Source organism: Astyanax mexicanus, unplaced genomic scaffold, assembly GCF_023375975.1.
Source record: "Astyanax mexicanus isolate ESR-SI-001 unplaced genomic scaffold, AstMex3_surface scaffold_45, whole genome shotgun sequence".
NCBI lineage: Eukaryota > Metazoa > Chordata > Actinopteri > Characiformes > Acestrorhamphidae > Astyanax > Astyanax mexicanus.
The window spans coordinates 663,423-680,572 of NW_026040055.1; the positions used below are offsets into that span (position 1 = coordinate 663,423).

Genomic DNA, 17,150 nt, shown 5'->3' on the forward strand with positions numbered 1-17,150 from the left:
CCCTTTGGACTAATATTTACTTATGCAATATATCTGGTCCATGTCATTTTTGTAAAAGCTGATGATTTCATGTAAATGTCTAGAAAAGAGTTTTACTTAGGCTGTATTATAAGAATTACATATGTAGGAATGTCCACAACATTTCAGTGTCAACAAAGATAGACCTGTCAGATTCTGATAATCTAATTGTAGTTTGTAAAATGTTCCCAGGTGGTTATTTTAGATTTATTGTAAACCTGTCTTAAAATATAAGGGATTCTGAACCTCGGTTGGGTTGGTGGGCGACTCGAAGCAGGTGACGGAAAATTTCCCTTATTTTTAAGTCCAAAACTTGACAGGTATGAATATTCAATTTTATATATAGCATGATTGTCATTCTAGGTTTAAGCTAAAGTAGACACTTGGACCCAGACATTCAATAAAATCCTGATTTTTATTTCTATCATTCGGGTTCCATTTGAGAACATAAAATGGAGAAAGAAATGAACAAAACACATATAATTGTCGGGTTCTCTGATTTAGTTATTTTACATGCTAAGTATGTTATAAAAGAGTAGTGTGGGATTTCTGGAGAAATGGTTCAGGTGGTTTCAGACATCTGAAAATCGTTATGTAAATAGTTGTATTAGTGCTGATAACTGGAATTTGTAAGGTTGCCAGGAAATTACAATTACAATACCCAAATTAAGCAGCGCTTCTCGCAATGATCTATAGCTACCAATGGGACGCACTGCCAACGTTGCTAAGATACGTTAAAGCTCGCCCAAACAGACAAGATTACTTTATACAGAGGGATAATATTTAATACGGTAATTTCACAAACTTTTCTTCTTTTGTTGTTGCTGCTGTTGAAGTTTAAAGGGATTCTCAGGTTTTTTTTTTCTTTTTTTATTTCTGTATTGACTGAAAGTAAACAAGTATTCCAGGCACTGAGATCTTTTCCATCTTATTGTACTTTTGGATCGGACGAAGACATTGTGTCTGTGTTGTTAAACAGCTTTAGGGTGTATAGTCTCTGTGACCCTGCAAACAGTATGGATTTTATAAGGTTACTGCTTAACAGAATGATTAGTAAAACAAGAATAATTACAGTCATTATTTGCGTATTACATGCATTCTGCAGAATGTCTCCTACTTCATAGTGATATGTAATAGATGTGAATAAAAATAAAAATGGGGGTTGAGCAGTTACATTTGTACTTGTGTGTTAAATTATTTTTGTTTTCCTCTTGCAAGATTTAAGAAACCTCCCTTGAACAAAAATCGTATATAATAGCTGGTTTATAATAGCTGGTTATTTATAATAGTTGGTTATCTAAAATCTGCATCTTTTTTACTTCAGATTGGACCAGCCTATGGTCGAAAAATGATGACTGGGTATTTGTCATCAAAGGGAATCTGTGCATCAGAAGTTCGTGTGGGACATATGCTCAGGACTGTTAATCAGCCTTATCATACAGATCGGTGCCATGTAAGTATTAACAACTAGACTAAAGATCTACAGGAATGTCTGCACTTGATTTTATTTTGGAACTGAAATAAGTTTCTTCCATTATCTCTTATTGGTTTCACACAGGGGGCCAAGAACCTGAATCCAATGCCTTACAATGCAGAGTACATGGGTCACAAACTACACATGGACCAAAATGAGAAATTGGTCATGTTTGGTGTGACTCATGTGCTTGCTATAGATGGCTATTCCAGCAAAATTGTTGGACATTCCACCATGCCAGTTAAGAATAACCTGCTCATATATCAGGATGTGTACAGGTAATTGACAGTGTTCTGTTCAGCTCAAAGACCCTGCCTGAAAAGGCTCCCTGTTCTACTGAAAGTGTCTGCTCTCAAGTACCTTTTATAAATTAGTGATGCCATTTAATTCCTTATAATATTTTGCCCTGGACAGTTTTGTTTCGAAACACTAACATTCAAACATTTTGTACTATAGCCTTAAGAAATACTTTTAGAGAATTAACTAATTATTAACTTTGTATGTGTTTTATTGTGTTTACTGTAATGCTGTCTTTTAAAATATGTTTGCTGTCTTGCAGAAATTCTGTTTTACAACATGGCATTTGGGATCAAATCAGGGTGGATCATGGAAGAGAGTTTTTCTTGACTCTCTTTATTCAGGAGAAATTGGCAGGCCTTCGGTTTAATACAGACAGACAGGCCTACATTCAATCACATTCAACACAGGTGAGTTTGTCATGATTTTTGTTTTATTAACAGTTCCAAAAAATATAAAAATAGTTTTTGAATTAAATTTAAACCTGGCTCAGAATTGTAATACATGTAAGAGGTTTGAAAATGTTTGCACTCAAACTCATGCCAATGATACTGGAATTTATGCTGTTTTTAGGTAAACTGCCAAATATTTATTAACAGTATGATGTTTGTTTACTCATTAAAATATTTATTGTATGTTGCAGAATCACACGATAGAAAGAATCTGGCCAGAGGTGAACCAAAGAGTTAATTATCCACTGAAAGGGGCATTACTTCATTTAGTTGACCAGGAAGAGATCGACATGGAAGACAACTTGACCAAACACTATATGTCTTCCCTGACATGTTCGGCAGCTCAAGTTGGCGTTGACAGAGTAGTGAAGTCATGGAATGCACACAGGATTCCAGGTATGTCCAAAGGTTTCAGCAACATAAAAAGCATATGTAGTAGTCTTCTATTGTTTATTCAAGCTCTGTGAAATTCTTCATGTTGTAGAATAAACTGGAGTGTTTCCCAGTAACGTAGGAGTATTGATGCCAACTTCGATAGCCACCGTCCTGTGGTATATGTCCTTCTTATGACCCAACTACTATGTCTGTATACACTAACTACAAAGACCCACAGTTAACCACCTTACACAAAAACATTGAACATACAATATAACATACCGTAAATGAACCTAATATACATAAATAAATGTATACAATGGCAGACCTGAGCTGTGACATCACAATGTACAGTACCGGTACTTTTGCACTGAAGTCTATATACATTGGACACAGACATAGCAAAGTCTGTCTGCCGGATGTTTGCAACCTGTTGATCCCATCTAAAAATAGAATGCATAGTTTAAGATAACTATTTTTGGGAAACACCTTTGTAGCTTATTATTATCAGGAAATAAGTCAGATTTGTGCTTAGTGTGGAATAGTAAAATGTTTAAAAAATATATATTTTAAACTCTCCACTTCCCTTTTTATGTAAAATGCTCTAAAATATTTTAATTGAAAATCATTTTAATTTGCTAACTCACATTTTAGGCAAAGGCATACCTAATCTGCTGGCTCAAGGGGGATGCCCTAAAAAGGTTTCTCCAGATCTTCTACCAGATGCAACAGAAGCTGCAAACCAGTATGACCAAGAAGTGGGAGCCTCTTTGACAAGACTTTCGACCTTTGGAAGAAATCCATTTCATTGTCCAGAGGATCAGGAAGCAGCCGAAAGAGAGTTTTCACTGCAGTGCCATGACATTGCCTTGTTGTTTGAAAATGCTGTAAATTACCAGCCTGTACAGTTTCAAAATGATGTAAAGCTTCTTGTTGACATAGTCAGAAAATATGTCTAGAAGTAATTTCTCCAACAAAAAAAAAATCACTCCCATATTTGTTGTCCCATGCCATCTTAATCTCAGTCCCTTTTTGGTCCAGCATTGGCAAAAATGAATTAATGTTAATCATGTGGTGATTTTATGTAAGCCTCATTCTGCACAGCAAAGCATTCTGAATGAAGTTACCAATGTAAGAAAACCAATATAGTGCTATATTTATGGCAAAATATTTTTTCCTAAAATAACACTAACAACACAAATAACAGTAATACAGTACTAGAAATAATATCAGATATACAGATCAATGAATCCATTATCACAGTACCATGGCCACATGCTCTAAATGTACTTATTACTAGTCATATAAACATTGATTTACATGGATTTTCTCTTCGTTATAATCTCATTTAACTTGTAAAAACGACATTAGACATATATTTCATTCATTATATTTGTCAAAATGAATTGACAAATAATAATAATCATTAATAAGAATTTTACTGTAGACAACTTGAGTTTTTACTAGTAAAAATGGGACTGTATTTTTCGCTTCACAGCATCTGAACTGTTTGTTTCTGTTTTTCTTTTAGTACCGATAGGGGGGGATTTGTCCATGTTCTTTAGGCGTTATGAGGAGTCGAAGAAGTTGGAAGTGTGCAGCTAGCTCCGTGTTGCATCAGTTGGCTAAAATGGAAACCTACGTCGTGTTTAAAGGAAATAAAAGAGTTACACTCCGATTTGAGGACATGCGAGCTGACAGGATTGCTCAGATATTCCAGGTGTGCTTAATTAACTTAATGTAGAGTTCGTGGTTCAACTCTTTATTTAATAGCTCTAGCTAATTAATAGGCCTCACCTTGTCTTTTTTTTTTTTTTTTTTAATTTAAAGAAAACTATTTTATTTTCATAAATTTTAAGAGTTCAGAAATCAACATTTGGTGGAATAACCCTGGTTTGTAATCACAGTTTTCATGCATCTTTGATATGTTCTCCTCCACCATTCTTACACACTGCTTTTGGATAACTTTATGCCACTCCTTGTACAATTGCTTTCTTTTTTAGGATACTGTCACAGCTTGGAAGAGACCTTCAACAGAGTTTAACGGCTACCTGTGAGTGTCGTTCTCTCTCTTCAAGTTTTCTTTTTTTTTTTTTTTTTTTTTTTTTTTTTCCATTTGTTATTTAATGTTTTATTGGTTTTAAAGTAATTACAATGTACAGGAAAATAGCACATTAATCAATCTCAACAAACAACAAACAAACTAACAAACAAACAAACGAAAAGATTTGCTAATAGCACACAAAAAAAGAATAAGCACCAGTGTTATACGCACTAAAAAGATTCTATAAAATAAAGCAATCAATACAGAAGTATAAGAAATGTTGCATAGCTATAAGTCAATCGAATTTAAATACTCTGCTGCCTTGTCCCACATTTCATAGTATAGTTTATATTTTGGGTTAAAAGAATAGGACACCCGTTCCATCAAAATGTTTTCCATTAAAAAGTTTTTCCATATAGTTAAAGAAGGTGGCTGTGTCTCTTTCCATGAAAGTAAAATAGTTTTTTTGCCTATTAATGCAGAAGATAAAATCATTTTAGCTACTACTTTGTTAAGTTTGCATACAGAGGTGTCACCTAAAATCATTAGTCTTGGAGATAGTGATATAATAACATTTGTGATTTTAGATAAATGTTCAACAATACTTTTCCAAAAAGGTAATACACATGGGCAAGACCAGAACATATGGATAAGTGACCCTTCTTCTCTTTTACATCTCCAGCACAGATTTGAAACATGAAGTCTGTAATCATGTAATTTCTGAGGAGTGTAATGTATTCTATGTAATATTTTCATTTGAATAGATCTTAGCTTCATACTAGGAGTTGAACATTTTATGTTGCTCCATACTAAATTCCAGGAATTATCATCCAAGACTTCATTAATGTCAGTATTCCATACATTTCTAAGTTTGCTATGTGATGTTTTAAAGATTGGGCAATGATAATCTCTAATTTTCATATATAATTTGGATACAATTTTATTACGATTTTCAAAATCAAACAAAGCAGTTTCAAGTGAGGAAGGTTTAAAAATAGTATTTGTATAAATTTGATCAATTGTTTTCTTTAGATGTAAAAATATATATGAATCAGAGGTGCCTATTTTAAATTTTTCTTTTAAACTGCGTAAATTTAGTAATTTGCCATTTTCAAAGAGGTCTTTCACCATGTTTATACCTTTGGAGCTCCAATCGACACTATGTAATGGTTTCTTATTTAATGTAAATAAAGGATTATACCATAGACCTGAGCTTGAAAAAAGTTTGTTTCGTATTTCAAAAATATTGCATAAAGCTTTAAAAATTCGGTTGGCATTTGAAAAAAAGATGTTTTGTTTTAAAGAAGGTGCAGGGCCATGAAGAAAAATCTCCTTCAATGAAAAGGGTTGGGCCATTTCCTCCTCTAACTTAAGTAAAGTCGAGGGGTTTGTAATGTCTGGACTACGTAGCCAGTCCTGAAAATGTCTAAACTGATATGCTAAATAGTACCAGTAAGGGTTTGGCAGGTTGAAACCTCCATCTAGGTGATGTTTAAAAAGTTTATCTATTTTGATTCTTGGTTGTTTAGATGCCCATATAAAAGTATTAAACATTTTATTAATTCGTTTAAAATATTGAAGTGGAATAATGGGGGGTAGCATTGACAAATAATATGATAATTTGGGCATAATTGACATTTTAATAGTTTCTATTCGACCTAAAAAGGAAAGTGGAAGATTATTCCATAACTCAAATTTCTTTTTAATGTGCTCAAGCAGTGGATCCATATTTAATTGGATAATTTTTTCGGCAAATCTCGGGATATAAATGCCTAGATATTTCATACCATTGGATGGCCATTTAAAGGGATAATTTTCATATGTTTTGGGAAATGTGTTTTTTGAAAGGGGTAAAGCCTCAGACTTTTCCCAATTCACACTATAACCTGAAATGTCCCCAAAGTCTTTAATTATTTTAAATAAACCTGGTAAGGATCGATCTGGTTTACTTATTGTCAACAAAATATCATCCGCATACAAAGAAATTTTTGCTTTGTTTTTCCCTCCAACTCCAACAACTTCATTAGACTCTCTGATCTTTGTTGCCAGTGGTTCAATTGCAATGTTAAAAAGCATGGGAGAAAGGTTACAACCTTGCCTCAATCCTCTAAATATTTTGAAATATTGAGAAATACATACACCCTGTGTGTATGCATGCTGAAGGACTGGAGTATAGGATTTTAATCCAATCTATGAACTTTTCCCCAAAGCTCATTTTCCTCATAGTATAATATAAAAAATGCCATTCAATTTGATCAAAGGCTTTTTCTGCATCTAATGTGATGGCCATTGAAGGGTCAGATGAGTCTCTGTTATTATACATATTATGAATTAATTGTCTTACATTTTCTGCAGAATATCTTCCTTTTAGAAAGCCTTTTTGATCTGAATGAATAAGTCCTCCAATTACATGGCTTAATCTTAGAGCAAGAATTTTACTAAGAATTTTACAGTCGGTTTGAATTAGAGAAATTGGCCGAAAGTTTTTGCATTCTGTATGATCTTTATTTGGTTTTGGAATTAGGGTAATTAATACCTCTTGCATATTTAAGGGTAACTTTTTATCTTTGAATGATTGGTCAAAAACCTCTTTTAGAATTGGGGCAATTAAGTTAATGTTTAACTTATAAAATTCTGATGAAAATCCACCGGGTCCAGGTGTTTTGTTTTTTGGAAGGTCTAATATAGCGCTTTTAATTTCATCAATTAATATGGGAGCATCAAGCATTATTTTATCTTCATTATCTAATTTATTCAGATTAATGCCTTGAAAAAAAGATTCATATGAAGTCAGTGTGAATTTATTTGATGTGGAATATAATTTTTCATAAAAACCTTTAAAAATGTTATTAATTTCCATTGGGTTATTAGTTATTGCTCCAGTTTTGGATTTAATTGTGGTGATTATCTTATTTTGCTCAAGTTGACGTAATTTATAAGCTAAATATTTTCCACTACGTTCTCCCTGTTCGTGGTATATTCTTTTGACACGAGATATAATAAAGGATTCTCTCTCTGTAAGCAAATTGTTTAATTGAAATTTTACCTTTATCAAGTTTCTATAATTGGCAGCAGATGGGTCTTGCCTCAGTAATTCTTCTAGACCTTTTATTTGCTCTGTTAACTCTTCAATTTTAGCATTCTGTTTCTTTTTCTTTTGTGAGGAATAACAAATACATCTTCCTCTTAAATATGCTTTCATAGATTCCCATAAAAGTTTTGGCGATATATCTGGCTGTTTATTAAAAGAGAGGAATTCATGAATCTCTTTTGAAATAAATTCCTGAAAAGCTTTATCATTCACAAGTGAATTGTTAAATTTCCAGAACTTCTGAGTTCTAAAAGCGGTTGATAGGGATATTCCAATAGCTATAGAAGCATGGTCAGAAATATGTATAGTGTCAATTTTAGCCCAGGAGATATCCTTTATCAAGGATTTTGAAGTAAAGAACATATCAATTCGTGAAAAGGTTTTATGCAAGGGCGAAAAATATGTATAATCTCGTTCAGTGGGATGAAACATACGCCATGTATCTGATAGACCAAATTCATCAACAATATTGTGTAAGGCATTGTGGGTACGGGGGTATTTTCTCTTATTATGAAATGATCTGTCAATATATTCATCCATTACAGTATTAAAATCTCCTCCAAGAATTAGAGGTATATTACCCCATTGAGACAATTTGTTGGCAATATCATTGAAAAATTGATCTTGGTTTATATTGGGGGCATACAAACTAGCAACTGCTATTTTTTGACCCCCAAAACTTAGTTTAATGGCCACAAATCTACCTATTTCATCTTTTATAATATTTTCTAAATGGAAAACCAAATTCTTATTAATTAGTATAAGTACACCTCTTGACTTTGAATTAAATGAAGATGAATAAACATGACCAACCCATTTTTTCTTCAATTTGAGCACTTCTTCTTCAATTAAGTGACTTTCCTGAATTAATGCAATGTCACATTTTTGTTTTGCAAGGTTGGATAAAATTTTGGAGCGTTTAATAGGATTTTGAAAGCCTCTAACATTCCATGAGATTATGTTAATGGTTTTGTTCACATTACATTTATTCTCATTCATTATATCTAATACTTCTGAATGGTTTCAAATTATAATTCATGTTTCTAATGCGTAAGTGCAGGAGTGTGCAGTAGATCAAGAACTCGAATAGATTAAATCTGAAAAGGCTATTTAACTTCAGTGTGCTATACATCTAAGACAGCAAAAAAAACGGCTGTCAAACCTAACTAGTAGCAAGGAAAATACGAGGGAAAAAATAAATAAATAAGAATTAACCTCCTACTAATAACCTGTGTTTCACTAGAGCGTGATGGAACCTGTCCGTGAACATGAAAAGCTTTGACTGCATTACCACTTTACATCTATCCTAACTTCAAATGAAATTCATTAATATTAATAATACTCCACATAAACTGAACACCAGGTATCCAGACCCATGTAAAACGCTACGTATTTAGTCCATTAGAGCGCTGGTAAATTAAACACTCTGGCCAGTACAGTAATTTATCCAATCTGGCGTATCTTAAATCAGTCATTAAGTTAAATGCCAGTTTCGTCCATTCTTTACTGCATGCTTTCCTCAGTTGCTGAACTGGTGCTCGTGTTGAAATTGACCTTCACGAATGCCTCTGCTTCCTCCACTCTCTTGAAGAGGTACGTGTGATTTTGGAAGGTTATTTTGAGAGTGGCCGGGTACAGAAGTCCGTAGCGAACGTCGGTTCTTCCTTTCAGCAGCCGGCGAATTGGGGTGAAGAGGGCGCGCTTTCTCTGTTCTTCAGGCGAGAAATCCGGGAAGATACTGATAGGGTTTTCGAGGTACCGCTTCCTCGTTGTTGTTCTAGACAGTTCAAGTATGTTTTGCCTGTCTGAATACCTCAGGAATCGCACAATGATAGGTCGATTTTGACGCTGTCCTTTCTGACCGATCCTGTGCGCTCGTTCTATTTCCAGCGGCCGGTGAGCTTCGACTTTTTCTCCGCCGAAAAGTTGTAACAACAGGTTTCTGGAAAATTCCTCACACCGTCTTCCTTCTGCCCCTTCTGGAACTCCTGTAATTCTGACATTTTGACGTCTGGAGTAGTTTTCAAGGTACTCTACCTTATCATTTGTGAGTTGTAGCTGGGTTGCCATTTTTGTCAGTTCATTCAATGCTTCTGTGTTTTTATGCTCTCTGTCCTCAATGTCCGAAATCCTCTGCTCCGCAGTCAAAATACGTTTATCCATAGCATTAACAGTATCACTGAACATTTGTTGGGACTCCAACAGAATTTTCAGTGTGTCCTTAATTTCACGAAGCTCGTTGAGGATAGCGGGAGAGTCGTTTGTGTCAGCGCCGTCGTCGCTAGCATTAGCCGAGCTAGTTTTCGGTCTTTTAACACCGCCTGACTTCGTTGTTTTTACCTCAGAATTTCCTTTGACTGGGTTCAGAGATATTTTAGACATTGTCTTGCGTTGAATTTCAGTCAAGGTAAAAGCCTTTTTAAGGATATTACACGAATTTCATGAAACACTGACAGGAGCTAACAAACTCACGTCTTGTCAGCAGCTCGCATCACGTGACTCTCAGGCCTCACCTTGTCTAATAACCCGATATCTAACAAGCCTCACCTGTGCTTGTTAGCTGTTGAAGTAAAACCTGAAATGAGTACATTTACATTTACATTTACATTTTCGGTATTTAGCAGACGCCCTTATCCAGAGCGACTTACAACAGTGCTTCAAAGTTACTTAAGATATCCAAAGCTAGTTTGTAGACTAGGATCAAGAGATACATAGAGCTTAATCATGTTAAGAACCCTAGGAACCTTTTTTTTATTTTATTTTTTTTTTTTTTTTATTATTAGTTTAGGAACTCTTTGAAAAGATGTGTCTTCAGTCGACGTTTGAAGACCGTGAGTGACTCTGCTGTTCTGACATCCAGTGGAAGTTCATTCCACCACCTTGCTGCAGCACAGAGAAGAGTCTGGATGTCTGTTTTCTGTGTGTTTTGAGTGATGGAGGTTCGAGCCGAGCCGTACTGGAAGCTCTAAGAGCTCTTGGTGCAGATCTGGCTTTGACCATCGCCATCAGGTATGAAGGAGCTGGTCTGTTTTTTGCCTTGAAGGCCAGCGTCAGGGTTTTGAATCGGATGCGGGCGGCAACAGGAAGCCAGTGGAGGGAACGCAGCAAAGGAGTCACATGACTGAACTTCGGAAGATTGAAGACGAGTCGTGCTGCCGCATTCTGAATTAACTGTAGTGGTTTGGTGGCTCGCAGTGGAAGACCAGCCAGTAGAGAGTTGCAGTAGTCAAGTATAGCTGAATGCCGACAATGGGATCAGTGGGAACATCTTGTGAGTTGTTTTATGGGAGGTTATTAGTTAGCAAGCATGTTTTAAGAACATAGTTAATGCGTTACTCTTTTACATACTTTCTGTTTAAAGTTCTGTTCTAGCTTTATTAAATATTGTGTATGTGTTCTGCATGTAACACAAATTAAAAAATGAGTGGACTAAATTGTTGAAAGGTGTTTTTGTATCACTGTAAAATTCTATAAATCTGTAGAAATGCAAGTAATAATACTAGTTAGATTTTAAAGAACAAATTATTTTACGTCACACACGGGTAACACTTGCCACAGTTGTTTAGTCGTCTGTCTAAATTTATTTTCAGATAAACCCGGCAAACGTATACATGACGGATGCTGCCAACGTTGCCATCTTTCCTTTGGAAAGTGGGAACTTCAGTGGATTGGATCTGACCGTGCACGCTCATTATGAGGTACACTCATATGAGGTCATTATGAGGTTACCACTCGGCATTTTTCTTTCCTCCAACCTTCCACGTCCTCGCTGCCAAACTGCCTCCGCGACCAAGCACACCTCGATCTTTTCAAAGGTATGAATAACTAAACTGGTTAATACCCACACATTACAACCTATAATACATTTTGTGGGACGTACTTTATAAAAGACAGGTTTAGGTAATTTTTTTATGTTTCTGTATGGCTTTGTGACAGATCTGTTCACGTTTCAGAAATCCTGGATGGAAGGCTGGTGTCCACCAGGGTTATTGTGGTGAGATTTGTGGAGGCAGAGGCGAGCGTGGCTTGTATCCTACAGAAAGTAAAGGTGGCAATGGCGAACGATGAGGAATATGTCCTGACTGACGTTCATGGAAATGAGATCATGGAGACCGAGGGAACAACAGGTAAATGAAACTGTTAAGTATGAGCACATTTTCACATTGACGCTTCCTTAACAAAACATAGCGCTGAAGTCTAAACCATTATATTATCACCTAAATAATTACCTAAAATGTATTATTGTGTAATTCTATCACACAGCAGTACTATTTTGAAAATGTATAACTTACAGATACAGTCCCCTCCTGAAGTTTTGGAACAGCAAGGCAGAATCTCTTATTTTTGCTGTGCACCAAAGCCATTTTAATTTAAGACAAAAAGGTTAGTATAAGACAAAAGTTCAGAATCTCAGCTTTTATTTCCTGGTAGTTTTCATCAGATGTGATAAACCAATCAGGACATACCACCCTTTTGCTAGTATTGACCCACGCCCTTGACTGGGCAGAGAAGAAGAAAAGAGGGGGAGCGAACTCAGAGAATTTGGGGTGGAGTTCAGGCCGAAGCCTCCCTCACACGAAGAGAAACATGAGAAAAGAATAAAATTAAAGAAGGAGGAAGATGGGGAGGAGGTGGGTGCGAGGTTGTTCAACGAGCAGGTAGAGAGGAAGTGATGGTTTAAATAGGGAAGGAAGTGGGAGGAGTGAGGGCGTGGATCACTCCCAAAACTTAGTTATGATACATAACTCCACTTCTTGAAACCCACCCATTTTTCAAGTGAGCAAAACTATTGGAACATGTGACTGAAAGGTGTTTCTCGTTAACCAGGTGTAATTAAGGTTGTTTGTTAAAGCACTAAAAAGGTCTGCATGACTACTCTCCTTCTTGGTTTTGGTTAAACATATACAGATTGTAAAATATTTGTAAAAGAAGATAAACCACAATGAAGACCAGAGAGTTGTCTGAGAGAAAAGCAAGCCATACTGAAACACAGAAAAGAGGGCAAATCAATCTGAGCCATTGGAAAAACATTGGGCATAGCAACCACAACCATTTGGAATGTCTTGAAACAGAAAGAAACCACTGGTGTACTGAGCAACAGTCGTCAAATAGGTCGACCAAGAAAAACAACACCCACTGATGAGAGAAGAATTGTCCTAGCTGTAAAGAAGAACCCAAAAACTACAGTAAGCCAGATCACCAACGGCCTTCATAGAGCAGGGGTGAAGGTATCCCAGTCCACTGTTCTGAGAAGACTCTGAGAGCAGATTATGGAGGCCATACAACACAATGCAAACCCCTCATCAGTAGCAAGAATCGGAAGGCCAGATTGGAGTTTGCCAGAAAGTACAGAGATGAGCCACAGACATTCTGGAACACAGTCCTATGGACTCATGAAACCAAAATAACCTCTACCAAAGTGATGGAAAGGCCAAAGTGTGGAGGAAGAAGGTAACAGCCCAAGATCAAAGGGAAACAAGCTCATCTGTAAAGCATGGTGGTGGTAAAGTCATGGCTTGGGCATGCATGGCTGCCTCTGGAACAGGCTCAATCATATTTATTGATAATGTAACTGATAATGGTAGCAGCAAAATTAATTCAGAGGTGTACAGATAAGTTTTGTCTGCCTCTTTAAGAAGGAATGCTACCAAACTAATTGGCAGGAGTTTAATTTTACACCAGGATAACGACCCAAACATACAGCAAAGAAGACAAAGGAGTTCATCCGGGTGGAAAAAGTGGAAAATATTAGACTGGCCAGGTCAGTCATCTATCTAATCTTATCATGAACATACATTTTTACCTGCCCAAAAGGAGACTAAAGGGAGAATCCCCCTGAAATAAACAAGAATTTGAAAGAAGCTGCCATAAAAGCCTGGAGTAGAATTACATAGGAAGAGTGCAACAGTTTGATGATGTCAATGGGTCGCAGGCTTGAGGCAGTTCTTAAAAGCAAGGTTTTTTTCACCAAATACTAAAATGTAATTCACTTCAACTTTGTTTGTTCCTTTACTTTTGCTCAATAAAATGGTGTGGTGTAATACAAACGGTGATAAATCAAGATTTACATGACATATTTAGAAGTAAATAAAAGCTGTGATTCTGAACTCTTGTCTCATATCCACCTTTTAGTCTTAAACGCAAAGGTCTAGTGAACAACAAAAACAAGCCTTGCTGTTCCAAGTATTTTGGAGGGGACTGTATGTACTTTCTCCTCCACCTACTGGTGCGAGGTGCATTCTAGGATATCTGACTGTAAAAAGTCCACACAAGTCACCTTCCATTCATCTTCAATAATTTGTGAGGAGCAAGAACTCATCTAGGTAGTTGTAGTGAACTTGGTTAACTGCAAACTGTTAATTGGAACAGTACTTGGGCTGCAAGTACAGACAAGAATGGACTTTATGGGACTTTATAGGAGCCTGATAACAGTATGCAGAACACACTCCCATCTACTAGCGAAATATTGGTATTGATAAAATCTGAATAAACCAACCCGCCTAGTGGTACAGTGAGTCTCAGTATGGGTTTTGATCAGTATGGTATGGTAGTATACAGTAAATCACTACTGTCCAATGAAAAACATGTTTCTCCATTGCTGTCTGTTTTTAGTTTTCTTTATCGTTGAAACTCTTTAGCTGCTCTATTCACTGAAAGACTAATAGAAATGCTTTAAAATACTACTTGAAATACTTCAATTTTTGTTCACAGGGTCATTATACTGGAGGCAAAATTCAAGGAAGATCCATGCTTTAGAAAAAACATCATATCAGCAGTGGCAGACCAGGAGGACACGTACACAGTCATTTTCCCCACAGTTAAAACATGAGCTAAAACTATGGAATTATCCGTTGAGAATTGTTAACAACTCATTGTTATAAAATGTGGTGTACCCTTAAAGGTAAAAAGAAGTCAAAATTGGATGTCAAATTAAAAATAATATAAAAAAACCTCAAAACTATGTTTTGTTTGCTTGTTTTTTTTCAGCCGCAGAGGTGATGAGACTGCTTTGGTGGCTTTGAGAAATCAGGTGGAAGAGCTGGTGGAGGCATCCCATGGACTGGAAGACATCACTTCACAAATTAAAGTGCTGATAGGCCACTCTAGGTCCATGCTCCAGAGCCAGAAAATTAAGCAGGCATTTGCGTGTTTGATTTGCAGAGGTATCATTTTCTTTTATAAAAGTCTTACCATTTGGTTAAGCTTATCAGGTACTTACAGAAATAGTGAGCTATAATAATCAATTAAACCAATTAAACACTATTTCATGGAAAACATTAACTCCTTTAGAACTTGATGGTAGTAACTCTTTTCAGAAAAGTTGGAACTGAGCAACAAAATGTCTCTCTAAAATGCGGTTTTCTTAAGGCTACACAGCTGTTTAGTTGCAATGTTCCCTTTACTGCATTGTGCGAGTGGAAAAGCTCATACTTTCACTATTAAACATATCCCTGAGTTCTATTGTTGTTTTTCTACGATTTGATTTCACCAAATGTTGATCGCTGATCACCATCATTCAAGTGACCACATTTCTTCCTTGAAGATGATGTTCCCCACTGTCCCACAATAATGCATTAGACAATTCTAAACCCAATTTAAGTTTAGTTTTAGCATTCTCCTTCGATTTTTTCTTTGATAATTTGACCTTCCTAAACAGACTAACATATTTTACATGCCCACAGCATGTCTGTCTTTCCACGTGGCTGTTTAACAAATGAGAAGCTACTCACAGTATCAGTTAGGGTTTAATAACGTGTTGCCAGCTGAAATAATTACCCAGCCTGTAATTATTCAAGTTACACAGTTATGAAGTTACACCCTTTTAAAGAGTGATTTTTTAAAAATAGGAAACCAGTTCAGACACTGCACCTGGAATATTAAAACATAATTAAATTAAATATTTAATATAAAATACTATATGAAACCATTCTATAAAATAGTGGTCTCTTCCTAAATCATAATTAGGAAGTATTGTGATATACAAACATTGGGTTTATGGCAGTATATGTTATGAGAAGTTGCTAATAATTATGACCATCCTATATGCATGTTAAAAAATATTTGATTATTTTCTGATAGAAACCATGGAGGGCCCCATGTTTGCTGCCTGCTGCCGGACCTTGGTCGGCTGCAAAGTCTGCGTTCAACAATGGGAAACCACATCAACCCATTGTCTAAAGTGCAGGGCCGAGAACATACAATGCACAGAGGTCCTTGGGTTGTCATCAGCTCTAAACATTATCAAATGTTTTGGCCAGTAGGATTGTTATTGTTTCAGTTGTTCAGAAAAGGTTTGTTTTAATAATAATTGTTTTGATAAAAAATGTTGTTCAAAACGTTTGTTTTAGTAATAGTGTTTTGAGGATGTATTGTCTGTAGTTTGAGTTTTATATCTGTAATGTTTTAAAAAGATGTTCTAATAATTTCTAGTACTCTCACTGCTACTGTTTTATTGTTCTTGGAAATAAAAGTGTCATCCTTTGCTTTCATCCATCTGTAGTTTTCAATTTCCCAAACAAACACAACTGCTATTGCAAGATTAAACATTTTAATTATTGTTATACACTTAATTTTAATAACTAATAAAAAAGGAAGTTACAGATTGTATCTCAGTGGTGGACCGTTAATCTATACAGTGCTGTGTGGGTATTCCCATGCTAACATCAGTATGTTGCATAGCAAGTCAATTATCCACTTAATCTTGTCATTTGCCTACATGTGTAATTTGATTTTAGTCAACGGCCAGGTGTATTTGGAATTTGTCCTTGTTAAGAATATTCTTAAACTGAAATGAGTAGTGATTCTCATTAAAACAAAGTCAAATACAAATGAAGAAGCTACTGCATACGCTACGAAAACACAAACTACTTACAAAATATGCTAGATAAAAATGTATGGAACTGAAGAAGAATTAGTTACCATTTTAAGTTCAACATAGAATACTAAAAACAGCGACACAATACTTAAACAAGTACATTTGTGATCCTGTGAAAGTAAAGCTTCAGAGATGGCATCTTTTATAAATGTCAACACCTGAAATTAACAAAATAAACATAATTACTGATTCAAAACGCACAGGGTTGCCAGTTTTATTGCCCAAAGTTTACCTACATCCCTCCAATCAGTACCTAAAACTTATTAATCGAACGAAACGAGATATACACTGCCAGAAAGCTACTGGTATATTAGTCCTTGTTTATGACGCGTTTTAGGGCCATAAAAAAATAAAAACAGTTCACTTCGAGAATAAAGATGTAATATTACGAGATTAAAATCGTAATGTGGTTCTAACTGCGTGGGTTGCTGTTTAAGAGCGGAGCACTGAAAGGGGCATTTTCCGCTCATTATCTGTTACAGGGCTAATCGCCATTCACCTATTATTTATTATCTACATCTATA

General features: G+C 35.7%; 1 protein-coding gene across 1 annotated transcript; it reads left to right on the plus strand.

The window, feature by feature from the left end:
- Positions 1-1,348: 1,348 nt before the first annotated feature.
- Positions 1,349-16,205, plus strand: LOC125795239 (uncharacterized). The gene is made up of 11 exons (XM_049473742.1): positions 1,349-1,471; positions 1,577-1,770; positions 2,052-2,199; positions 2,433-2,637; positions 3,271-4,336; positions 4,620-4,669; positions 11,342-11,566; positions 11,705-11,878; positions 14,463-14,652; positions 14,739-14,914; positions 15,831-16,205. The coding sequence occupies exons 1-5, from the start codon at positions 1,367-1,369 to the stop codon at positions 3,573-3,575; spliced, it is 957 nt and encodes a 318-aa protein (XP_049329699.1). The 5' UTR covers positions 1,349-1,366; the 3' UTR covers positions 3,576-4,336; positions 4,620-4,669; positions 11,342-11,566; positions 11,705-11,878; positions 14,463-14,652; positions 14,739-14,914; positions 15,831-16,205.
- Positions 16,206-17,150: the final 945 nt, after the last annotated feature.

Coding starts and splice junctions, on each gene's coding strand:
- LOC125795239 (XM_049473742.1), top strand. CDS start 1,367: ATGATGACTGGGTATTTGTCATCAAAGGGAATCTGTGCATCAGAAGTT. Junction 1,472..1,576: donor ATCATACAGATCGGTGCCAT/GTAAGTATTAAC, acceptor GGTTTCACACAG/GGGGCCAAGAACCTGAATCC. Junction 1,771..2,051: donor ATATATCAGGATGTGTACAG/GTAATTGACAGT, acceptor GCTGTCTTGCAG/AAATTCTGTTTTACAACATG.